General features: G+C 33.9%; 1 protein-coding gene across 1 annotated transcript; it reads right to left on the reverse strand.

Annotated features, from left to right (window-relative positions):
* Nucleotides 1-25864, reverse strand: LOC110030920 (lysine--tRNA ligase). Its single transcript, XM_020733909.1, has 18 exons — nt 25713-25864; nt 25335-25530; nt 25173-25248; nt 25022-25090; nt 24769-24934; nt 24568-24661; nt 22341-22426; nt 18386-18504; nt 18198-18275; nt 16212-16337; nt 15848-16130; nt 7998-8094; nt 7727-7883; nt 4149-4292; nt 3999-4067; nt 3732-3875; nt 3586-3637; nt 1-230 (listed from the first exon to the last, which is right to left on the reverse strand). The coding sequence occupies exons 2-18, from the start codon at nt 25415-25417 to the stop codon at nt 226-228; spliced, it is 1848 nt and encodes a 615-aa protein (XP_020589568.1). The 5' UTR covers nt 25418-25530; nt 25713-25864; the 3' UTR covers nt 1-225.
* Nucleotides 25865-27350: the final 1486 nt, after the last annotated feature.

The following is a 27350-nucleotide window of genomic DNA, read 5'->3' on the forward strand; positions in this document are numbered from 1 at the left end:
TGAATCAGCATTTCAACTAATCATCAGAAAAATATAATGTTAGACGTTCAAACATGATTTGGAGTCGAATGTGCCAACCATACATATAAATTATACATGAATGTTAATAATTTAAAATAGATAAGTTGAAGAACAAAATTCATATATTGGTAAATCTTTCGCTTTCGAGTTTCTGCTGCGCTTCCCATAACCAATGAGCACAACCTATGCAGCAGGTTGATTAACCTAAGCTGCAAAAGAGAGTTCAATGCTGGTTAACAAAACCACAGCTTAGGATAGTTGCATTCCGTAAATCTTCATAATGCATTAAACAGACTACTGCAGAGAAATAATATGCATACAAATACTACTTCAATTCGAACAAGTTTGATTCATCCGAATTAAATATAAAATAGTTTGATGTCAAATAATAAGGAATAGTTAATATAAACTAGTGACTAATGAGTAATTAGCTACACTAAGGTTTTGTTAGACACGGGAAACCATATCCCTCACCAAGGACATGTCCCCTCTGCCTTGTCAGCTGGGATCTACATGCCCATCACATGATTTCGCCCTTGATTATACGTCCATTGATCACGAACATAGAAAACTCACGCAAACTAACTCACATAAGAACGATCAACTCGGCCCACTCAACTTTATATCATATATGAAGTTGACCAGACACAAATACACTCAACCTAAACGCAATCAATCAGCTGAGTATATAAGCCAAAATATCCGTCCCAAATCAACCTAACATGAAACCAACCCACCTTACCCATTTATTATATAAATCATGTAATTTTCTAGATTACTCTAATTAGCTCAAATATGATGAGTTTAACGCTATTAATCTGAACCGAAAAAACCAAACTCAAAATTAATTTCACGTTGATTTCGAGTGGATTGGGTTAATTAGAACCTATCTCAAATGAAAAATAGGTAGACTAAAACCCGACTTGAATAAAAATTGGACCAACTCAAAGTTGGACTTTTTATGCTACGATAAAGCTAGGACCTTTAGTGACACCCTTGAGTCTTTTTTTTTTATTATGTCCAGCTCCCATCTTCCTCAACTCAATCTCAAAAGCACAATCTTCTTTACTAGGTCCATTTGGGACAGTTTTCTAGCTGTTTTGTTTTTCAGACTGCCACCGCAACTCTGTTTGCGTGCTTTCTTGTACAAAATTGTTTTTTTCAACATGACATGTTAAAGTGTGATGGCTGTTAGAAAAATACGGTCAGACTTTGTAATAGTCAGTGCAATTTTTTTAACACAATTTGTTCTGCAACAGCTTCACTATTGCTTCTACAAACCGTTGCAACTACCCCAAACAGACCCAAAGTCCCACTCCAATGACTCGTCTCATTTTCATCTATCGTAACATAATTTGCATGAGCCGACAAACCCCCATCTCATGTCGTCCTCTCCTTGCAAAATCAGTCCTTGATTGTGACTTACTCCCCAATTGCGGCTTCTTTCACTCAAGCCCAGTGTCTAAACTTTCTCTTATAATGCCGCATTGAGCTCAACTTCCTTGAGTTTGATGATTTATTATACTCCAAGTACGGTATAATTTTAATATTCTTTCACAGCAATACTATCACACAAAATGTAAGATTAAAAACATGAAGAACTGTTTATCTTCAATCTAGTTAATTTGAAGAATCGTTGATATTTGATTGGTGTTATATTTGGTCAAAATCTAACAGTAAACTAGTTGTTTAGTAGTGGCAAATTTGGGTATGACTACCACATGATATCAGCATAGTTAACATATCCATAAACCTTAACCCAAGGTAGGCAAGGTGATTATAAAACCATTGCAAGAAGGAAAACATGTGAAGAAGTGGTTATACAAAATAAAAAATAAAAAATAAAACTAAAATTCATATTGACCATAAGATTCATCTTCATGTTCAACACATTTGAATTTTGGACAAAATGTTAACTTTAAATCAACTCAAATTACAGTGTCAAGTTGCGCACAATCATACAAAATATATATGCACTTGAAAGTTGTCGAATAATAAAATTGGTCTCAAGATCATAAAAGACCAAAACACCGCTATGAACTCCACTTAAAATCTAGAAATAATACATAAATACCAATTTTAAGTTGTCATTCATAATCATGCTACAACATTAAATAGTGTGCCAACATACTTGGCGTCCTTAAATGATCTTAACATAGACTGAGGGTTCCAGCAGACCTCTTAGCAACACAAATGAAAATAAACTTTTTCAAACTTGGTTTCAAAATCAATATATAAACCAGGATGATCAAGCTAATAGGCCAATAAATTAGATTTTATCTTGCTGAAGCTACTTTATCTGAGTCAACGTGAATCATCTCAATATCCACACTAAAATATGCATTACATCAAAAACCAAAATCAAACCAACTTAAATAAATGAACCCATTTGTCCATGAACCACAATATAAGACCAATTGGTCCGTAATCCGCCGTTGAAGTTGGTAGAGCATTCATCGTATCTCTTCCCGGATAGGCTCGAGCATGTATCTCATTAGTGGCATGGCTAAGGTTTAGGAATAAGAAAAAAAAAATTAGTGGAGGTGACTTGGGCAGGAGCGGATGCTAGGAAACCATAGGATGGGACTATGGTTGAACTGACTCTAATACCAAATGATAACGGAGGAGAAAGCCTAAACCACCAAAAAAAAAAAAAAGAAGCAATAAGGAAATAGGGTTACAACGCACACAAACTAAATAACATCACCGAAACAAAAAATGAAGACACAATACTCTTCGAAAGTGCATCCCAAGGGCGATTGAGGTTGGTTAGGTGGATTGGGATGGCTAGCAAGGGTGGCGGCAGCAACGATGAAGTGTTGGGCAGTATGTTTGGCAACAAAAGGGTGGGTTGCGCGGCTGGACAACCTGTTTGGAGGGGTTGCACAGCAGTTTTAGTGGTTAGAAAGTGGGCTGGAGGCAATTGGGGACGAATCGGGGCGGCTAACGGCTAAGGGGGAAGGGAAGGGAAGGGAAGGGAAGGGAAGGCTTAGGGAAGATAAAAGAGAAGATACAATCACCACCTCGGAGTAGGATATAGCCAGAGCACCAACACTTCCTCAGATACAGCCGACAAAGAGAAAAAAAAAACTTTACACGATACATAGCAAGAACTAAAACCCAAAATCCAGAAAATAACAATTTAAAAACTCTCACGGGGAAAACCAAAAAGGAAAGCTCGCATAAGGAAATCACAGAAAAGAAAGGAGGGGAAAGGGATTGGTGGCAATGTCGCCCTTCCCAATATGCCGCTCGATCGAGCGGGAGTGTGACGGGACGGGAGACACGAAGGGAATGCTGATAGACCCTTCAAAAGACTCTCCCGGGCTGCTCGCCCAGGATTCCCCAAGATCGGTCATCAATAGACCAGTTGGGTTCATACTAGTGCGGGATCTCCCAGCTCCCGCCACGCCCATGCGGAGAAAGGCCCGTGTCAATTAGTCTCTTTTAGATTCTACAGTATCAATAAGACAATATGAGCTTTCTAAATAAATATTACCTATGATGCAAGACAGGTTTTGTTTATTATACAACTTATAAAATCAAAAGGCAAGCTTAGAATACCCTTAGATGAAGGTTCATCTTGAGGCTTCATTGCTGGAAATAGAAGAACTTCCTGAAACAAGAAAATCAGAATAAAATGCATTAGTGCTAAGTCAAAAGAAACAAACATTAAAAAGAAAAGTACCATAGGACCATAAACAAAGAACCTTAATGTTCTGTGAATCAGTAAATAACATGGTCAGACGATCTACTCCCATTCCCCAACCACCAGTTGGGGGTAAACCATATTCAAGGGCAGTGCAAAAGGATTCATCAAAAGCCATTGCCTCATCATCACCTGATTGACGACTCTGAATGAGGAGGACAAGAAACAAATCAGAATATACTGTCATTGCAAAACCAAAAAGATAAATACAACAATAGCTATGAAGACTATTGGTTTTACAAACAAATTAATTGTTTTATATATCCACCTTCAGTTGTTCTGCAAAACGTTCACGCTGCACAACGGGGTCATTCAGTTCTGTGTACGCATTGCAAACCTAAGATAGATAAAGGGTACAAGTAATTTAAAACAGGAACTTGTTAAAAGAAACGATGAAATCTGACTTAATATATCATACCTCATGCTTATTGATGAACAATTCAAACCTCTCAGTTAAACCTGGTCGTGATCTATGCCATTTTGCTAATGGACTCATGATCTCAGGATGGTTAATGATGAATGAAGGATTCACACAAGTTTCCTCAAGGAAATGACCAACCAACTGTCAATTAAAAAAAAAAAAGAATAAGTAATATAGTAAAAATTTGTCTTACATGTTGACTTTTTGAAGTAAAAAGAAGTACCGAGACTAAATATATTACAGAAAAAATCATTTCACTTCGTATTAGGACATATTTAAAAAGGCATTAACATTAAATGCTAAAATAAGATTTAGCTTGCTTACTAAAAAAATTATGAATATACATTTATGCATATTGAAGCAAGTCATCCGCACGATCATTAAAATTATCTCACTTAGATTAACTTTACAAACCCTCCTCCCCATTCAACTCTAAGATGTTGCAACATATTTTATTAGAGGGCGTATAAACAGATCAGGCTCCTGCTAATTAAAGGTTCAAGAAAAGGTTACTAACTTATGTTTAACCCTGTATTATAGAATAAATATTTCCGTGCTTCAAGTTGTTTGTATTTAAAGGATTCATAACATTGCTCCAGGCTACCATATATAATTACAAATATGCTCAACCATAAAAAAGCAACAGAATAATTTGTTTTTAAGTTGCTTGCTTTTAAAGGATTTATAACAGTTCTCTCTCTTTTGGAACCCAACAAGCAATACAAATACTTAACCTCAGAATATAACAAATGGACAAAAGAGCACATATCATAGTGCAAAATAATAAATACTTAAAAATAATACTTATTTACAGACCAATGATCTCCTGAACATGTGGCAGTAAAAATAAAAATAACCAAAAACTGTATGCTCAGTGCTAGATGAAAAAATAAGCACCAATCATTATGAATATTTGTCAATTGCAACAATGCGGATTCCTGTAATGTCAGGAATTGCAGTTAGCGGAATGATTGTTTTTACTTTTGAGCTACCACATAGCAAAGATTTTAGACCCTGATTTAAGATTTGGAATTAGGTCATTTTGAATGGTGTTTCAAGTCTAATTTTTGAGATGTCAAAAATTTGACCTAGAGCCTTTCTATATGTTCAGCTATAATGCATAATGCAGCAATGTATCATGATTATGGGTGAAGTATTACATCACACTTTCTCAAGCTCCATAATCTATACGACAGTGAAAAGAAATTTGTAGTACTATGGATATTGCATTAAGCGTCATCAAACATAGTTCAAAACCACCATATCATAATGAAAAAATATCAATCCATGCAAATAAATGAAAGAAATGATTTTCTATTTAAACTGAAAAGTGAAAGGAAGAGCATTGTATTCTTGCTGCAACTTCCTTGCCTAGCTTTAATGATAAATTTCCTTATTTTTAATCTAAAAAAAATAATTGACAGAGTATTGCTAGCAATATTTCATTTTACATTAAAATTACAACATCTTAAAGCAAGTATAAATAATAATAATAATAATACAATTTTCAAATGTAATAAAGAAAATATTAAAATATGCAAAAAAAAACTTAAGGTCCTGTTTATTCGGCAACAAAACGGTTGCACTGTACTCATTGTGCTAGGGTTTTGGAAATCAATAGGTTCGGTCAAAAGAATTTTAAATGCACTTCATTCTCTAGTTCAATTTCAATGTATTTCAAATTTATTCATTTGGGCGAATTTCAAAGACACTGTTTTGTGTAAAGCTTTGCCTACTATCGTTGGCAGGCGGCCGCCGCCATCAGCACCACCGTTAACGGGTTCTTTTACATTGAATTAGTTTTTCGTCAAACCAAAAAAAATAAAGTTGAGCATTTATTTTACACTGAGCCAAATAACTCTAGAGTATTTCAAATATAAAATTATTCCTTTTTCAACAAACCAAACAACCCCCAAGAAACCTAAACCATAACTGCCAGTATTACGGTACTAGAAAAACCAGAGCTATGAATCTTACTGTAATCACAACTGATATTTAAAACTCGTTGAGGTGAATATGAATCTTACCATTATGATGAGAAAATATCTTGAGACACAAAATGGAAAAGCTAAGTAATCAGTAGTAACAAAAATGCAAATGGAAGTAAACATCTACAGAGAAGGTCATTTAAGCATGAATATTGTGTGGCGAACCAGCATAAGCTAAAAAAGATGTAAAAAACTATATCATGATTGAATAAACGAATGTATCATTATCATGATTGCATGTTAAGAATCGCCAAAGCAAAAAAAAAAATTCATATAATTAGCACGCAAACAGATAAAAAAAAACAAAAAAATATTCCACCAACATGATCTTTTAGACAATATTAATGGATCGAGTTAATAATAAACTCTGGGAGGACATGCCCAGTAATCAATCAACAAATGGTACAAATTGAAACAAATATACCGAATACAACCATAAGTTATTAACATCATATTTGGAACTAACAAAAGACACATTAATCAATCAGTTATTAGAACTTAGAACTAAACACAAGCATCTTTATTTCTACTGTGGCCAATGATGCTATCACGAGACTGCAGTGGATAAATTTTGCACATAAAAATACAGATAAAACCTCCAATTTTATGCCTGATAAGCTAAATGGGAGTAATGTATTCGGCTTCAGTGAACTTCAGGCAGAAGAAACAAACTAAATGCATACGCTCACCTTTCACAATTAAGCCATAAAAACCAACTAGCTAGAAGTGTAAATAAAGAGGTTTACGGTGTTTGATAATCAGTTAGAAGCTTGAATTGGCTAAGTACTATAAATGAAAATTTGAAATACAAATTTTATCTAAACCAGAATACATTTTTGATATCCTGATTAACATATAATAAAATAAAATAAAAAAAAAAGAAAAGGTTTACAATGCATTAAATATGTACATAATTTTGAAGTTTAAGGACTAAGAACTATTCCATATTTTTAGTAATTAAACAAAATTAACTTTTAGGATATTTTATAAGTGCAGTAAGTATATCTAGCATGCAAATTTGCCAAAGAATATGAAAAAAATATGTCAGGCCTACATCCCCTACCAAAATCAGGTCCCACAGCACATTTAAAAATACATTTAATTCCCGATTGAAGATACCTAACACAGACAAACAAAAATACCTAAACAAATAAAAGTACTAAATATGGCTTATTCCATCAAAGATAATTATACATAAAAACAAAAAACAAGGTTCAAAAAGCCTGTATGTAGAAGTAGGACATTCCTTAAAGATATCAAAGTAAGATTAGCATGATTGACAAAATCATAAACCTATGCAATTATCGTGTAGCTTCAATTATCTACGTGAAAAGTTCCACATTAAAAAATAATAATAATGATAATCCACTGATGCTAATAGAAAAATGCATTCCATGGATAGTGACATACATCGAAAAAACCTTAACATTAGTAATCAGTTTAATAGGAAGAAATTTAAAATAAAATATATATTTAACCTAATATAATAAAAAATAATCCGATAGTCTGCAATAAATTGAGATGACATCTTTCATTTGCACGATTCTGTCACTGTTTAAACGAAGAGAAAAGTAGTAAGCCATTAACCTTGTCCAGCAGCCTTGAAGTTGTCTGAGGTGGAGGACATGCAACATCGAACTTTGCACATGCATCTAAGAGGTACTTATTTGCTGCCTCACTGGAAAGATCTTTGGGTATATCCAGGTTTGCCAATCTTTCCAATTCTTCAATCATGTCGATCCTTCTATAAGAAAAAAATTTGAAATAAACTTAGTTAAAAAGAAATACTAATGATATCATTGTATTTCCTAATTGAAGTTGAACACAATAAGAGAAAAATGCATCTGAAAAATAGTACCTAAAAGGTGGTGTAAAATCAATCTCTATTGGTTCCTCATCCACTCCATTAGAATGAAATTTTATTTTATAACCACCGGTCAGTTCTTTCGCCATTCCTGTTCAAATACTAAAAAAGCTTTAAAAACATTGTTAAAACAAAACAACTCGTATCAGAATTTTATTAAGACCATAAATATTGCAACCATATTTTTCATCTTAATATTATTCGTTTTATATTAAAACTTAAACTTGATATCAATAAGGATATTCATCAACAAACATTAAATCAATCCCTTCACCACATCAAAACGAAAGAAGTGCAATAACCGTTATATATGTGTGGGTTATTTGTATAAAACTCCTTGAAATTTGGTTCTCCTGTGAAAAAGGTTAAAAAGACAATTGCTTCAAAACTTTGCAAACAAGGATCAATTCTAACTTCTTAGCAAACAAGCAGACTTTCTTTAAACCCTGACAATACTAATAAGGATTACTAAGAACTTCAAGAGTGCATTAACTCCCAGATTCTCAATGAAAGAGCTTCTAGACCGAGTTTGACTTGCTCGAGAAACAGAAGCAGCCAGTGAAGCAAAATGAAAGTAGGACAAAAAGGAATTTGCTAGTTTTGGGCAATTAAATATAGAGAATGTAGGGACACCAAGGCATAAATGAACCACACCAATCCATCTTGGAACTTGAAACGCTACTACGAAGACAATGCTGCAGAGGGGTCCTGAAAAAAAAATTAAACACTAATTAAATCTCAAAATGATCCCCCAACTATCCGAATGTTGTCAATTTAGTCCTAGAGTTTTGCAGTGCTCAAATTTAGTCCCTCAACTATTAAAAATTGACCTCAATTACTCACATAAAGACTAAACTGATATCAAACTGGCATTGTCGACGAATTAAGTTATGATCATTTTTGTGCGATTATTTCTACATTTTGGATCAATTTTCAATAGTTGGGGGACTAAATTGAATCACTGCAAAACTTTGAGACTAAATTGATCACATCCAAATAGTCAATGACCATTTTGGGATCTAATTCCATCTTAGTAATACTATCATAGTTTCAAGAGCACCCTAGTAGTATTGAAGGGCTAAAAAAAATTGTAGCATAAGGCCAAAGTTGTCCTTATTTGCAAAATAGCATATGATCACCAATTGACCTTTCTACCCAGAAGATTAAACTCTAAAAATTCTTTTATAAATATCGGTGTACACACACACATATACACAGCAACAACAACAACAACAAAGCCTTAATTCCACTACGGGGGTTCAGCTATATGAATCCTTTTTCTTCATTGTGTCCTATTTAGTGTCATATTTTCATTTAGTTCTAATAAATTAAGATCATTTTTTTTATACAAGAAGCCCAAGTTTGCCTAGGTCTACCTTTGTCTTTCTTAACATAAGTTGAATCTAACAGCTATCCCTACGTCGCTATTACTTATTATTTAATTTTATTCCCTAATTATGTATTTCCCCTTTTATTTTATTATGTTTTTATTTCTTTCCTAGTTATTTTATTTTGTTTTAATTATTTTCCATTATTATGTCTATTGTAATTGGGTTTAAATATCCCTCTTCCTATCAATGAAATTGAGTTGGTCTATTACCAATCTCAACATGGTATCAGAGCCTAAACCTAGATCCACCAGCCCTAGACCTCCTCTACCGGTTTTAGAGGCCACTGCTTCCACCTGATTTCCTTCCCTGCAGTTTTTCCTGTCGTTGTTTTCCCTGTGAGAGCAGTATTTTTTACCTGTCTCTTGTGAGAAACTATAGCGTCCCTGTTCTTATGAGATTCCAATCAACCGTGAGAAATTGGTACCTTGCCATTTTCATTAATTTTTCAACTGTGAGAATCCTGACATTACATTACAGGGAATCCTATTCCAGTAATTTTGTTCTTGTCAACCATGAGAAAACTTTTGTGATCCAGGGAGCTTTCCCAGCCGGTTGTCTTCCACCTGCAGCAGAATTCCTGTAGCAGTCCAGAAAGTCCCCGACCGCATGATTTTTCCTCAATCGCTCTTCCTGCAGGCTCCTGTTCGCCAAAATTTCCAACAGGTTCTTGTCCACCAGATGCCTCCACTATTCTACAGAAAGAATTCTTGTAGTCATGATTCTACCAAAATTCATTAATGACTCAAAATCACAACAACATATCCTTTGGCTCAGACGACATTTTGGTTGATTCTTTCAATGAATCACCATCTGAAGGCGTTATTGACTCTATCAGATGATCGATTCCAACCTCCACTCCCTTGCAGACCAGAGGATCGAAAGTCAATATAAATTTCTTGATCACAACTCATAAATTGAACGACAGTAACTTCCTCCAAAGGCCCCAAGCAGTATCTTTGTTCATGAAAGGACGTGGAAAATTCGGTCATTTCACAGATATGATTCGTGATCCTCCAAAGACTGACCCGACATATGGAGCATGGGAAGTAGAGAACTTCATGTTCATGTCTTGACCGATCAACTCCATTGAGACTTCAATTGGTCATTCGTACATGTTTCTCTTTAGCTAGTGATATCTACTCAGATATAGAAAATTACGACCAACTCTATGAGGTATTTAAGAAGATCTGAGAGGCAACACAGGGTCAAAGGCCGTGACCCATAACTATAATGAGCTGGTTGCATTATGGATGAAATGCGACTTCTACTATGACTACACTTGGGATTCTCCGCCGACTAATCCCTCTTCCATAACATCGTAGAAAAGAATTGTATGCTCAAATTCTTTGCTGGTTTTAGCAAAGAACTTGATGAAATGTGGAGTCGTATTCTTGGTCGGGACCTCTTCTTTCCACTCAAGCTACTTTTATCGAGATTCGTCAAGAAGAAAGCAGAAAAATTGTCATGCTTGACACTTCTACTCCTTCAGCTGAGTCGTCCGCCTTGATCTCAAATAGTGCTTAGCCCTCATCCATGCCTGGTAAAAGGTCATCTCGGAACGGTCATCCACTTGTGATTACTATCACAAACCCAATTACACTCGGAACAAGTGTTGGAAACTGCATAATAAGACAACATAAAAACCTTCGACAATATCCTCTGTTGTCAAAAGATGCACGACGACAACCAAATAAAACACGACTCAACCAATTCCTACCTGGAACAACTCAGATTCTTCTGAATCCCTAAAGAACCAGATAAAGCAATTGATCAAGTTTCTTGGAGCCAATCAAGTCTATGTGGGTCCATCGACCTCCCATGTCCAACAAGGTACTCTTCCTATGGCTCTCACAGTTTATTCATCCTCTAGTCCATGAATTATTGATTCAAGTGTCACGGATCATATGATTGGCAGCTCGTAAGCTTTTTTTACTTACTACTCGTGCTTTGCAAAAAATACTGTCATAATTGTTGATGGATCATGTAGTTTCATTGCTAATAAAGGGTTGATTGTTTTAACGACTAATCTAACTCTGTAGTCTGATTTACATATTTCATGAATGCAATGTAACTTATTATTAGTTAGCAAGTTGACAAGTGAGATTGATTGTATTGTTAATTTCTCTTATGATAGATGTGTTTTTCAGGATTGTTCGAAGATGATGATTAGGACTGCTAAGAGGGTTGTTGGAGTCTACTACTTCCATGAAGACAACACAGAGAGTGAAGACGCGACACTCAAAAGTTGTAGTGTATCTCGAGTCATTGATTGTCTCATTATGTTATTACATTGTTGTTTAGGTCATCCTAATTTTCAACATTTTAAAAATTTGTATCCCCTGACATTTTCTAATAAAAATCTTTTTAATTTCAATTGTAATATATGTTAGTCAAACATCACCAAGTTCATTGCTTACTTCACACTTACACACATTTCGCTCATTTCTCCCTCATTCACAGTGACATGTGGAGACCATCTCACATTCCCAGCTACACAATAAATTATGGTTTTTGACCTTAATTAATGACCACACTCGAATGATGTGAGTCAACATTTTAAAAGAAATCGGAAGTCGTGACCTTCTAAAACTTTTACACATTTCTCTTAACTCAATTCAAAATTTCTATTCAAGTCCTTAGAACCGACAATGATCGTGACTTTTTAATTCTATTTTGAGTGAGTTCCTAGTAAGTAAAGACATCCTCCACCATAGTTTTTGCCTGAACACTAGTCAACAAAATGAGGTAGCTGAGAGAAAAAACTGTCATGTCCTCAACGTTGCTCACTCTATTATGTTTCAATCTAATGTCTCAAAATGTTTTTTGAACGATGTCTTCTAATCGCCACCTATTTCATAAATTGATTTCCCTCCAAAATTCACAAGTTTTGAAATCCCTTTATTGTTCAAATGTCATGCTTCCCTGCCAATCAGGTCTTATCTACTTTAGATCACAACATATTTGGATGCATTGCCTTTGTTCGAAATATTGCCCCTACTTCGAGTAAACTTGATCCCAGATCCATAAAATATAACTTCCTTGGTTACTCTACAACTCAAAAGAGGTATTCATGTCTTGATCCGACTATAAACAAAATCTCTGTGAGCGTTGATGTCTCATTCTTTGAAAATGTTCCCCATTTCTCTAGTTCGGCCTCTAGTAGGGGGAGCTTGATGCCCAAACAATGCCCCTTATCCTACTCCTATGGATGGTCCCCCCATTGTTCCCATCAGTGGAAAGTCCCATATCCCGTTGAATGCATCTCCTCCCAATGTCTGTGTCTACACTCGGCGCACTCATCCCGATGCTCCAACTGAGGAGCCTGCTGCCTCCTTACAGAACATCGACTCCACTCTGGGCGACATCCTCAGCACAACCCCTCCTCCGAATGAGGAGGTGAGTTCACCGATTAAGGTACGCAATCCCTCTATTCTATCAAAAAATGTGTCTTTCCACAGTTTATCGTCGACCAACATAGCATTTGTTAAGGCCCTAACGGACCATCAGATCCCTACTTCTATTAAGGTTGCTCTTACTGATCTAGCCAGGAAAACGACAGTAATGGAGGAGATGAATGTCCTTCAGTGAAACCAAAAATGAGACGTTGTGGACCTTCTTCAGAGTAAGAAAGTTGTAGAGTGCTGATAGATTTTTAGCACCAAGTTCAACTTTGACGAGTATTTTGAACGCAACAAAACAAGATTGGTCACTAAATGATACTCACAAACCTATGAAGTTGACTATGAGGATACATTTGCTACAGTTGCTAAGTTAAGCACCATTTGGGCTTTGTTGTCATTGCAATGAATATGGATTGGCCTTTATGTCAACTAGATGTCAAGAATGCATTCTTGAATGGTGAGGTGACAGAAGAGGTGTACATGTCTCTCTCTTTGGGTTGTGATCCTACTGGCTCCAGAGGAAAAATATACAGGCTATGAAAGTCCATTTATGGGCTAAGGCAGTCCCCACGGGTCTGGTTCGGCAAGTTCACAAAGATGGTCGTGGGTCATGGTTTTACTCCAACACCCTCTTCTTCTAACACTCTTGCAATGGCCAGGTAACTATTATTATTGTTCATGTTCATGATATTGTTCTTACAGGTAACGATCTTCAAGCATTAGAGTCTGCATTGAAGTCTTAGAGTCCTTAAAAGGCATTCTTGCTTCGTCCTTCGAGATGAAGGATTTGAGATCTCTCTGGTACTTCTTAGGCATGAAAATGGCTCGGTCCTCTCGAGCTATTTGCTTATCTCAACGCAACTATGTGATTGACCTCCTGATAGAGAAAAACTTTTTTTTGTGCAAATTGTTGTTCTTATGTATCCTAATGAAAAATTACTGACATTTTCAATGTTGTGTTTGCCAACAAAACTCATTATGAGCATCTTGTGGAAAAACCCATCTATCTGGCTCATACTTGCTCCGACATATGCCACGCAATTGGAATAGTGAGCCAATTCATGCATGACTCCTACGAGCACCACCTCCAAGCTATCCACTGGATTCTCCACTACTTAAAGGTACACCATACTATGGTTTGTTATTTTCCCGCCACAACTCTAGGTTATTGTTGTTTATACAGATGTTGATTGGGTCGGATCGATTCATGATTAACATTCAACCTTGGGATATTACTCGTTTCTATGGGGCAATCTTGTCACGTGAAAAAGCAAAAAACTTTCTATGGTTGCCCAAAACAATGTTGAAGCTAAATTCTGATCCTTGTCCTTGGGAATCTGTGAAGTTCTCTGGCTACGCATCATACTTCAGAAACTTTGTATGTCAAGCTTTGTCCCGTTGCAGCTATTATATGATAATAAGACTGAAATAAACATTGCTCGCAATCCAGTCCCCCATGATTGTACCAAATAGGTGGAGATGCACTTCATTAAGAAATCCGAGGAGATTTGTGTTCCATATGTGCACTCCAGTGATCAACTAGTGGACATCCTCACCAAAAATTTCTCTCGCTCTTAGTTCAATGGCTTCAAGTCCAAGTTAAACATGACTGACATCTATGCTTCACCTTAAGAGAGAGTATTAGATTATAACGGCTATATCTACGCCATTGTTACTTATTATTTAATTTTATTCCCTGATTATGTAGTCCCATTTTGCTTTATTCTATTTTTATTAATTTTCATTATAATGTCTATTATAATTGGATTTAAATACCCCTCTTCCTATCAATGAAATCACACACACACACACACACATATATATATATATATATATCAAAAGAAAATTGATATTTAGCAGAAGCCCAAATATCGATTTCTCATGCGCTTTTTGGCCCCATGATGAGAGCCCGCGCCACGGTGGGATCGAACCCTTGACCTGTGTTATGTGTGTGCGCGTGTGCATTGTGTGTATGTGTTAGCACCTTCAACTCTATCCATTCTCACCCCATTATTAATCCCCTACATGAATCATTTTTTTCCATCGTATCCTTTTGAGTGTCATTAGAATTAAGAGAATATGACACTCAATAGAACACAATCAAGAAAAAGGATTTATGCAGCTGACCCACTTAGTGCGACACATCAAATAATTCATACATTACATGATATATATTTTATCAAGTCATTGAAATTAATCAAGTTTAAAAAATTATAGTTTCTATATAAAAAGCCATAAGTAGATCTCAAAATATTTAATATATATCATCATCATTTAAAATTCTTGTTTCATATCTAGTGCTTGAGATAAGTAGAGAATATTTTTCTCTATAAACCCACTTTGTTTGCATTAAGTTATTAATAACTGCTAAAATGTCTCAATTAAAAAAAATGGTACATTCATTTCCTTTAGTGATTCATCTGATCCTCCATTTGAAGTTTGGAGTTTTTACATATATTAAATTCTCATTCACAAACAAAAAAAATGGCAGGAGAATATTCTTCCAAGAGGATAGTAATATTCCTATCCGTACAAGTTATCGATTGATAACTATTGCATATTAGGCCGGAACATTTTGGGAAAAAAAGATAGAGGATTTTATAATCAACTTCTATAAGACTTTTTTCTTTCTCTTGCAGCTTATGATTACGGTTCTTCAAATGCAGACTTCAAGTAAACAAGAACTTTTTTTGTCACTTTGTGAAATGTGCTTCCATCAAATTTATAATTAACTTTAAATTTTTACGCTTTCGTTTTCCGGCCAAGTGATGTTTACCAAAAATCTACAACAATTTATTCTTATTTTATTGACCTAAATGTTCTTTGCTTCCTTTGGTCAAGATATGTAAACAACTGGAAGTAGTAAGCTTTCAACTATGAAAGATTCAGCTCACGGGTGATTTTCATTTTACCTATGATGCAACAGATGCAATTAAATTTATTATTAATATATATATTCTGTATGTGATTTACCGAATAGAATTTATTGTATAAAAGTTTTAGTACACATAATTTCTAAATAAGTCAAGGCATGAAAGTGCATTTCGCTCACCAGATAACATTTGTTCAGTCAGGACCATCAAATCATTGTAATCTGCATAAGCCATATAAAATTCACAAGTCGTGAATTCTGGATTATGAGTCAAATCAATTCCCTCATTCCTGAATTGTTTTCCAATCTCATAGACACGATCAAGCCCGCCAACAATAAGCTGCTTGAGGTACAATTCAGGGGCAATTCGCATGTACAATTTCATGTTTAACTCATTGTGATGGGTAACAAAGGGCTTGGCAGCTGCTCCACCGGCAATCATGTTCATCATGGGGGTCTCTACCTGCATTATGAAATACTATATCTTAGAAGACGAGCAAAGAAAGCCAAGAAGAATAATTATGAAAGAATTGACAGATAAAACCTCCAAAAAGTCCAAGTTTTCGAGGAATCTCCGGATGTATGAAATGATCCGGGCTCTCGTCTTAAATATTTCTCTAACTTCATGATTCAACATTAAATCTAGATAGCGTTGACGATAGCGAGTTTCCTACCACCAAATTAAGAATATACAACTTTAAAAGAAAAATTAAGAATACATAAGGAAAAAAAAAACATTATTTCAAAAAATATATCAGGATGCTTCCTAGTGACATCAGAATGAGAACAAATAAATTTGGAAGTTCTTCAGAAAATCTGTACTATTATTTAAAAAGTGTCCTGCAGTTAATGTTAGCCTTTCAAATTTAAAAAATAATCTCGAGTATTCATTGGCTTCCACCAATATTAAATAATTATCATTGAATTCTAATAGTTAGAATTCAAAGCATAAATTATTTTAATAAATGTATGATAAGTAAATCATGGATTTAAGCTCTTAAATAAATTTGTCACATCTCTTTATTTAGAGTTGCATTGTTTCTAAACCCCTCTGTAGAGCTTACATCCATGCATGAAGTCATTTTGGAATGATAAACCAAACAATTTAAGGCAGAAAGACCTCCAAAATAACTTTTTTCATAGTTGAATATTATGGCCATTATATTTATCCTAGTCTTTTGTCATTCTATTTTAATCTATAACATTTTACATCCTCTCCTTAATTTTTGAATGATTGTATATACTTTTAAATAATTAATATGAAATTGTTTACGACACTGGATAAGACACAACGAAGAAAACGAATTCATTTAGCCGACCCCACTTAGTGGGATAAAGGCTTGTTGTTATAATTAATATGAAATTGCTTATAAGATAAATGATAAAGTGCATTTCTTTAAACTTATGAAAATAAATTATACTAGTTATTTATTCTAAACAATTATACCATATAGGTATAATTTAAGTGAAAAATAAATGTTTCATTTATTTCATTTAAATTTTATTTATTGATTTATCCTTTAAAAAGTCATAAATATTATAGTTGTTCATTGTTTTAACAACAACATTTTTATCAAAGTTTTCAGTAACTAAAAATCAGACATTGATATTTAATTGTGTCAATTAATTAATCAGCTCATTGTATTAACAAGCATTCTGATTATTTATGCATTTAATTCTCATATATTTTTAACAGCTAATAGAAGATTATCAGCGTCTATAAATGTTACAAAGGGACAAAAAAATTTTATTTACCCTCTAATTTATATCAGTTTCTTACCTTATATAATAGCACTACTTGAATTTTTCCTCCATGATAATTTAATTTGTGGTGAACACTGAATATATTTTCATCAGATATTATTTAAAAATCCTTTAAAAATAATATTAAAATGATTCATAAGACCTATAAAACCTATTAAAAATCAATTATAAATCTTGGTTTATAATTAAATAAATAGAAGCTGCAAAAAAGTTGAAAAGAAATACGAGTTAATAAAATCAATAAAGACCAACAATGCAATGACGATAAAATCTCCAAATAAGATACAAATTAACCACAATCGATACATACAAGAAATAGTTCATAGGGAAAAGATGTGTGTATGTGTGTGTGTGTAGATAGATAGAGAGAGAGAGAGAGAGAGAGAGAGAGAGAGAGAGGGTGGGTGTGAGAGGGGAGTGGAATGGAATGTGGTGAGTTTCAACAGCAAATTATTTCATAAAACCGGCCAAAATTATCAAAGGTTATGATCTAGAAGCCTATTAAGAAGTTGAAGGGAATGAATTGCCAAAAAAGAAAGATCTGACCGGGCCTAAATACAAAGAGCAACAAAAAGTAACTTCATTTATTTGGCAAAAGGGGTTAAAAAATAAGGCCATCAGAGAAGTTTATCACAGGTTCAACATTTACTACATGATGCCCATGAAATAAATCCAGGGATACAGTCAGGTTATTGCCAACAAATACAAACAAGACATGAAGATGCAATCTCATGTTCTGCAAGCATATACATAAAAAACAATGTACCTGGTCCTTCAGAACATATGTTTCACAATTCCTGGGCAAACCTGGAACCCATTTAGATCCCACTATTCCTTCATGTTTCTACAACAAAAAAGAATTAAAGGAAATCGTTTGTAAGAAAATCAAACAAGGTGAAACAAGCATTTTTTTGGCATCCCATGAAGAATAGTTACAATATAAAGCAGATCTACCTTTATGGAAGGATTATCAGCCCCAGGAGCAGCTTTTTGCCTTGGCATCATGTGAAGACAATGAGAAAGAACAGCAATTGTTTTTGGAAATACACTAAGCTCCCCTCTTTTACTCTTCCCTGTAGAAGAAAACAGTATGTTGACATAATATCAACGTCTATTACTATTAAGCATATAGTTTACTATTTCAAACAATAATAAAGCTTTGAAAAGCTAGCTTTTAGCAGGGTTATGCATCCAGGCCATACTGTAAAACCTAACAAAATATACATTTGGATAAGTTTTCCCTACTTTTATCTCTTATAAAAAAAAACACACAAAATATCCATTCTAATATGAAGCCAAAATCATTTAAATAAAACACAACTTGTGTGAGCCATAATTCTTAAAAAAAAAATAACAGAATAGTGAATTGTTTTATGACATGATTGGCATTTCATCATAAATGAAACATCAAAAAATGGCACGCAAACAAAAAGATAAAGTGAGAGAGGAGATAAAACCCTTCTAATGCTAACTGATCATTAGAATCAAGAAAAAAAAAACATCTCGCATCCTGACACGGGAGCTCACCCCAAAAAGATTATTGAGGTACTATAGCTACAACAGTACCGCAGATTATTGCTATTTTCTAAAAATTTATATGATAGGAAACTCCTTTTGGAACCAGATATGTTAAATTATGGTGGTTGTAAGAAAGATTTTCTTACTTTCTTGGAGAAAAATATTTATGATTCCCACTACACTTTTCCAATAAGTTGTTTTCCCAATCACAACTTTAAAACTACCTTTACTAAAGAAAAACAACAGCGACCCTAAACAGACCCTAATTATCTCTTCAAAACATCAAGATTACGCGGGCATTTTCAATTTTGTAATAACAATAGATTCATTATCATATTGTTCGAGATGGCTCAACGACAATTAAATGGAATTCAGGTAACTATCAAAACAACTAAAGAAATTTGGTAGAAGCTCTACTATAAATCATCCTCCGCACTTACCATTGGCATTCAATAAAAAACAAATGCTTCTGTGAAATTTAAAAAAAGAAAGAAGTTAATGCTTGTCAACGTCATTTTCATTTCAATAGAAAATAGTGGATTATTTAAGGACAATCACAAATTTCAAAAGGAATTAAAAAAAATTAAAAAGTAACAATAATTTTGGTAGCAGCACAATATACTTCATATCAGCACAATTTATTTTTTATTTTTCATATTTATAGACAATATTTCATTTGTAAGTGAGACACGGTACAGTGATTCAATCTAAGAGCAAACAAATAAAAATAACATGGTATAATATACTATAAAACCCTAAAAAATTAGCATCTTCAACAGAATTATCTATCATCGCCATCATTAGCCTTATCATGATGACTTAAGCCGGCTTTATAAATCCACATTTTCCATATGATCATATAGTGTATTTCTGAGATATTAAACATATTCCCAAAAATTAAACTTTGAAAAACTAAATTCATGCTGCCAAAGGTCTGTATGATGTAAGACGTCTTATAGTATAGTTTATGGTGGGGATCTATAATGAGATGTAGAAAACCATGTCACACGCACAAGAGTAATTAACTCTTAATATTTTAGCAATTATTTGCTTTATTGCTAAAATAAGAAAGAAAAAGAAATCAATTTGTATGAAAATCCAACAGCTTTCTACTATAAATTACAGATAGAAATTTATTACCAAGAAAACCATGCAAGGTGTTGACAATCAACCATTCATTGAAAACCATGCAAGGTGTTGACAATCAACCATTCATTGAAAACCATATTTCATCCGAATACAATAAAATCAAACAATAACAAAAGTTAAAGCAAAAATTAAAAATCAGAAAAGAAAAAGTAATATATTAAAATTGGGAAAAAAAATGCTCAGAAGCAAAAAAATAACATCTCCAAAAAATCCTGAAAACTCGCTTAGTCAAATAATTAGCAAAGAGGAGTAGAAAGTCAATGACATCAGCAATTAGATTTACTCAACTTGATAGTATTTTGTAAATGTCGAAGGCCCTCCTTCAAAAAATAAAAAACAAAAATTCACCATCCCCTAATTGTGACGGAAACCAAAAAACATCAAATGAGTAGACTGTCAAAGTCATTAATTTTCTGAAATACAACTAGAAATCCTAGCATCAAAGCAAAATAACAGTATTGATATCATAGAAGCCGGAAATTTATGCAACAAAAAACACCATGTAATACACAACATGAAATGAAGGACTTCTTAGGACAGTTTTCTCGCTACTTTGCTTTTCAACCCATTTCATATATATGTTGGTTATTACTTTTTTGTTCTGGTTCAAAAATTTATGAAGTAGGTATCTACTTTTGAGAACTATATCTGTTAAAGTATGATAGCTCTAACAAAATTACAATGTGACTTCTTCAAAATAAAAAACTTCTGATACCCGCAAAGGAGATCTAGAAAACTTGAAAGTCACAACAACAACATAACAAAAGTTCAATAGAAACTAACTAAGGAAGATTGTCACAATTGAGTAATGCTAACTGCAGATAAAACAAATCCAACCATGGATTTCACATGGAAATCACAAAAATCAAATGGAAAAGTAACAAAAATTGCATGGAAGGGTCTTAAAAGAGGCATGAATTTTAGTTTCAAAAATTAATTGCTGGAAATTCCCAAAAATTCCCTTTCCTTCCTAATCAACTAAAGTCAATTTTATCTAATCTTTTAGTGTGAGCATTTCTACCCTCAATACCAAAAATTTATTTCAATTGCAAAATCTTCTATAAATGTCAATCCAACCATTCATATAATTTTCCTTCATAATTTTATCACACATCCATTATATTTTTTTTAATTCACAAAGCTAAGCTTTGTTATCCATGACTTTTTTACCACCAAATGCTTAGAGCCATACAGCAACACAAATCAATATGATAACATTTGATTAAATAATACTCTTGAGGCAATTCATCATTTTTACCACTTAAACTTTACTTTTTGAGTTATATCCTCACCGACACCCTTATTCTTCTATAATGACAACCTCCTAAATACTTAAATTTATAAAATCAATGTATTACCTTGTCTTCTAATTAAAATGATTAATAATTATTATAATCACCCTCACAAAATTGAATAGCATATACTTGATCTTCCTTCTTCTATTTTGAAGTAATCTCACTTATTCCAACACACATCTTACTAAATTCTTATATTAAAAAAAAAAAACAAAGCATCCCACTTTGAATATTCTTTTTAAGCATCTTTAGCTAATACAATATATAAATATAAACTAAATGTTGATCCTTGTATAATCATGCTATAATTGAAATCTCACTAAACATTCTCTACAACTACTAATACTAGTGTGCTCAATTACACACACACAGACATATATGTTTCATTATCCTCTCACATGGCTTCACTATAAGACACATAAGTTTGATTCCTCTATAGTCAAGAATAAACTTGGACATCTTATCTTTTTTTCTTAAACTCCAATCAAGAGAATTAATAAAAATCATTCACTTAAATTTCTAAAAAAAATTACTTCAAACTGAGAAGCAATAGATAAAGCTTTCAATTTAGAGACATGGTAGCAACAACAAAGCCATAAGTCTGTAACAATGCATGTTTACAAAAAGTAATAATGAGGTTTCCATAATTAGACATAGTAACAGATATGTAAGCAAACACTGTTTCATCGGGTTATCAATTTGTCATAAATCATTGAAACATAAAGGATAACATAAATCAGTTTCATCAAAGAGACTCTGAAGGTTTTATAAATTTGATCTACTAAAATAATCAATGGATAAGAACAGAAGAAATACATCTAGCAACGTCCATAAGTAACAAAATTCTACCAAAAATACAGCAGATATAAAACAAAATGCTTTATATAACTATCAATAATATGGAATCAGAAGATTCATCCCATGATTTATGCATTAAGGAAAACAACCTGGGTAGCCACAAATCCCAACAATATCACCACGTTTCACACCAGCATGTAGTCTAGAAAATTCAACTTCACCCAAGTCTGAGTCCCTGGACAAATTTGAAATTAAAAGAGTTATGATCCACAAAAAACAGGATACTTGTTAGATGGACTTGCCTCAAGGTCAAAGCAATAATTAGTACATGTACCATAATGGTTAAAGCCTTGTAAAAGTGGTAAATATCATAAGAAGTTGTTAAAAGGTAATCGTGCCAGAACAAAAGAAGTTTAAATCGTAAATATTGTTTAAGGGAAATCTTAAGCATGCTATCCATTTTAGTATAGCCTTTCAACATGAACACAAGTTTGGACATAGAGCAAACAAATAAATTCATCAAACAACATCATTAGCTTCTTTCAACAAGCAATTAATCTTAAACATCCTGTCTCCACTAAATAGCGCAAGTTGCACTCAAAAATAAACTTAACCAATAATGGGAGAAATTTTTACTCGCTTTTAAGTCATCAAATTAATAAACAAAGATTGTATGAGAAGTTTAAATGCAAAACAAAAGAGAAACAAGAGACGGAATCTTAAGAATTTGAGAAGATACGGTGTCTGGAATACAAAATAAATGCAAAGTCGATTTGTTAGTCAATAAAGATTTGAGAACAAGGTTGCAACCAGCGTTTAGAAAACATTAATAAGACTGTCCAATATAGCAGTTCAGTAGATTAAATCTAAAGAATTTACATGTTATGGGATGTAACAAAGCTATATCTAGAATAAATGCTTCCCTGCCACTAAATACTAACAAAAAGTTCCAAATATATTAGATGAGTAAAAAGCATTAGTATTTTCATTCTTTAAAATTTCCCACTAGTGCAGTTAAATATCTACTGACAAATTGATGATCTAAATGCATATAATTTTCTTTATAACCTTGCATTGCTCAAAGATTATTTATTTTTTGCATGTCTTATGCATCAAGACAGTGGCGGTATGCCTCTATTTCATAGACCCTTATTCTTTGCGTAAACCTAGTATTGAAGACTATTCAAAAGTAAAAAATCACAATGTATTTTGGCTTCCTAATTTTCTTCTAAGCTTCGCATAATCAGCAGAAATCATTTTTAAATGCAAAATCAATAGCTGAAGAGTTCATTGTGCATCTTTCTTTTCCCTTGCCTTCTCTCTCGTAAATCTCAATGCTTACCACATTTAAGGTGCCAATCCTACACCAATTTGGTATACAGTGCAAAAATTAAAGCATTGTTCTCTTCGATGCTTGTTTTCTTTATTATTTTGCTTATTTCCATAGCTTCCGCTGCAGTTTTTCCACTACTTCAGTTGCTCTGACCACAATTTTCCTAATTTATGTTCACAATTCTATTGTTTGACCAAATTTTATTCAACAGTTCAATGCCGTATTCTTAACCATTTTCCTGCACCACAATTGTTTCTAAAACAGCCCAGCCACCTTCCCTTAACAACCCACCACTAACCACCATTTCAAACCACAAAAAGCATTCAGCAGTTCCTTAATTGTCCACAGTGAACAATAATCAATCCTGTTCACATGAATGGTAACTACCCTTAAGACCTTAATCCATTAAAATTTTCAAAAAACAAAATGTCGATTCCCTACTTATTCAACCGTCTCCACACAATTCTCAATCATATATTAAATATTTTCAAATCTAATTTAAGTCATAAGTTCAATTTTCATAATGAAAATTTTGCTAAACTTATTCCTAGGAACATTGCACTGCTGGAATTCAACAGCAATTCACAATACACTGATGTTGTCTTCCTATTTTTGTCGCTAGTAGTTCTAGTGGTTGCATTGAGGACAAATACCATAAACATTATTACAAAGTAAGGATATATATCATCTTTCCTCTAAAGCTATAGAATTTCTATGAAAAACCATATTGCTGCTCCTTTGGTCTTCGAATTTCATCACACTTACTCCTTGGTGGAGAGTCCTTCACATATCGAAGGAGCTGATGCAATGTGTCATCTATCGTCTGATTAATGATAATTAGGTATTTACAATAATTAAGAATTTGCTGTGTTTTACATCATTACTTTGCACTAAGCCGTTAGCGGTAATCAAGACTTTCAAATATCAGACAATTTCTACAAAGTCCATTAAATAGAGAATGGTTATACATATTTAAATAAAAAAATTTTTAACCCAACACTATTGAAGCACGGTGAATAAGAAATCATAAAAAGAAGCCATACCTAGCATCAGCCATTACTTGCACTTTGGCACCGACGCCATATAAGTCGTAGAAGTAAAGCTTAGATGAAGAAGTCCTCTTATTCATAATTCTCCCTTGAAAGCATAATTTTTCCGTTCAGTGCCATATCTTCGCCTGGAAAAGTTTGAAGAAACAGAAAAAAAAAAAAAAATATGTTCTATATATCAAACTAAACTAAAACCTGCCAAGTTAACTTCTACATCTTTGAGATGCTCCCCTTGGTTGAGACTACTATACTTCTGAATGTATTCTTCAATAGAGATCGAAACTTGAAACTTATGGGGATATGGGTTTACCCCAGTGGCCTTCTGGGATGCGAGGTACTTGTCCCTATTCTCATAATATTGCTGCAAAAGACAGAGGATATTCTATAAGCATTTTTAGATCCATGGAAACATATGGTTTATAGAGAGGGGGAGAGGGAGGGGGAGAACCGTTGGATCCATATCATCATCTTCTACTGCAGAATCCTTATGAGATTGGGACTTTGGCGTGTCGGCAGCCTGAGGGAATCAAGCGTTAAACGGCAAGCTAAACCTAAAGAGGATTTAAGAAAAAAAATGGAAGTCTCAAAAAAAGTCTCACTTTCTTCTTCTTTTCTTCTTCCTTGAGGCGCTTCTCATCTTCCTTCTGTTTCTTCTTCAACTCCCTCTTCAGAGCACTGTTAACAATGGAATAGCAGATAGTAAAAAGCAGAGTTTAAAATAATTGACCGCAATTAAAATATGAATGCATAAAGAATGATACTTTTTGCTCGGCGCATCCGCCGCGATGGGATTGACGGACAGCTCGGAGACCTTCTCGGCTGCCCCATCAATGACGTCGTTCATTTGAAGCAGATAATGAATAGGAAAGCAGGACAACAGTGGCTTCTCGCCGCAATCTTGGTGTCCACGCTCTAGCACCGATCGTGGCTTGTTCTAAGCAGGATTTATGCTAAATCCTGACAAACGACAAAAAAAGGCATTCGTAAATCCTGCAGGTTAATTAATTCCGTTTTTCCTCTGTTTTGCCTTGAATCCAGGATTTAGTAAATCCCGTTGGAAGACGGATTTACGTGATTTAGAGAAGCTTAACCGCGCAGGGGAAGTGAGAGAGAGGAAGGGGGAGAAAGACAAAGTTTACCTGTCTAACTTCCTCGATGGTTGGAGACCGGAAGGAGGAGAAAGATGGGAGTTTTGGAGGTCTTGGACGTGGATATCCCGTCGCTGCCTTTCCAGTCACGAAGACAAAGGTTTTACGCGGAACGGCGGGTGGGGGGACAAGGGTTTCTGGAAGGAGAGAGAAAGGAATAACTAATAATTAATTAATATATAAGTAAAGCAATTTATATATTAATTAATAGAACACACTGCAACAAGAACAACAACGATAAATCCTTAATCCTACTAAATGGGGTCAATTACATGAATCTTTTTTTTCTCAATTGCATCATATTTAGTGTCATATTTTCATTTATTTCTAATAAATTAAAAATTTTTTTATACAATAAGCCCGAGTCTTCTTAGGTATACCTCTGACTTTCTTAACATAAGTCGAATCTAAAACATTCATTCTCCTAATATAATCATCAGATGGTTGACGTTTAATGTGACAAAACCATCAAAGATGACTCTTTCTAATTTTGTCTGTCACTGGAGCTGCACTTACCCTATCACATTTCACATTTTCTCTCTAAGTGTAAAGCCACTCATCCACCCAATCATTCCCATCCCGACAACACTTAACTCAGTATTATGTTTTTCTTTTAAATGCCAACATTTAGTGTCATTGAGCATTGCAGTCCTCAACACCATCTTATAAAATTTTCCTTCCAGTCTAAGAGGTACTTTTCTATCACACGCAAGGCTCGAAGCATTCCTCCACTTCAACCAACCAACTTGAATTCTACTATTAACAACATACCCGAGATATCTAAATTGTTTACACCTTTAAATAATTTGATAACCCAAAGTTACACTCCTATCACTAATGCTACTACTACTAAAATTACATTCTATGTACTCAGTTTTAGTTCTACTCAAATGAAGGTCTTTAGACTCCAATGTTGACCTCCATAATTCAAGTATTTCATGAGCTTATTCTCTCGTCTTATCCACTAGAAAGATATCATCAGCAAAAAGCATAGACCAAGGTGCATCCTCTGTAAACGTCCAGTATGACCATCCATAACTAAAGCAAACAGATATAGGCTTAAAGCCAATCTCTCATGTAATCCAACAAAGATTGGAAAATATTTTGTCAATTCTCATTAAGTTTGAACACAAGTAACAACTCTAGTGTAAATATCTTTAATGACTTGAATATAAGTCATATCAACACCTTTCTTCTCGAGAACGCTCCAAAGGACATCTCTTAGAATATTGTCGTAAGTTTTTTCTAAATCAATAGTTTTTTCTAAATCCAATAAAAATTAAATATAGATCCTCCTTATTATCTCTGAACTTCTCCATCAAACCTCTCAATAAATGTATAGCTTCCATGGTAGACCTGCCCGACATTAATACAAATTGATTATGAGAAATCTTTGTAATACGTCTTAACCTATATTCAATTACCCTCTCCCATAATTTTAAAGTATGACACATCAACTTAATTTTTCCATAATTTGTGCACTATTGTGCATTCTTTAATTCCTAAAAATGGGGAGTAAAATGCTTTTCCTCCACTCCTCAGGCATCTTCTTAGTTTTTAAAATAATATTAAAGAGTTTAGTAAGCCAAGAAACTCCCAAATCTCCTAAATATTTTCACACTTCAATTG

The sequence above is a fragment of the Phalaenopsis equestris genome, unplaced genomic scaffold (assembly GCF_001263595.1).
Source record: "Phalaenopsis equestris unplaced genomic scaffold, ASM126359v1 Scaffold000761, whole genome shotgun sequence".
NCBI lineage: Eukaryota > Viridiplantae > Streptophyta > Magnoliopsida > Asparagales > Orchidaceae > Phalaenopsis > Phalaenopsis equestris.

Excerpts from the sequence above, each read along its gene's own strand:
- LOC110030920 (XM_020733909.1), bottom strand. The coding sequence starts at position 25,417 with ATGAACGACGTCATTGATGGGGCAGCCGAGAAGGTCTCCGAGCTGTCC. Across the intron at positions 18,505-22,340 it reads TGGGATTTGTGGCTACCCAG|GGAAGAGTAAAAGAGGGGAG; the intron begins GTTGTTTTCCTT and ends TTTCTTCTACAG. Across the intron at positions 3,638-3,731 it reads CTGATTCACAGAACATTAAG|GAAGTTCTTCTATTTCCAGC; the intron begins GTTCTTTGTTTA and ends TTCTTGTTTCAG.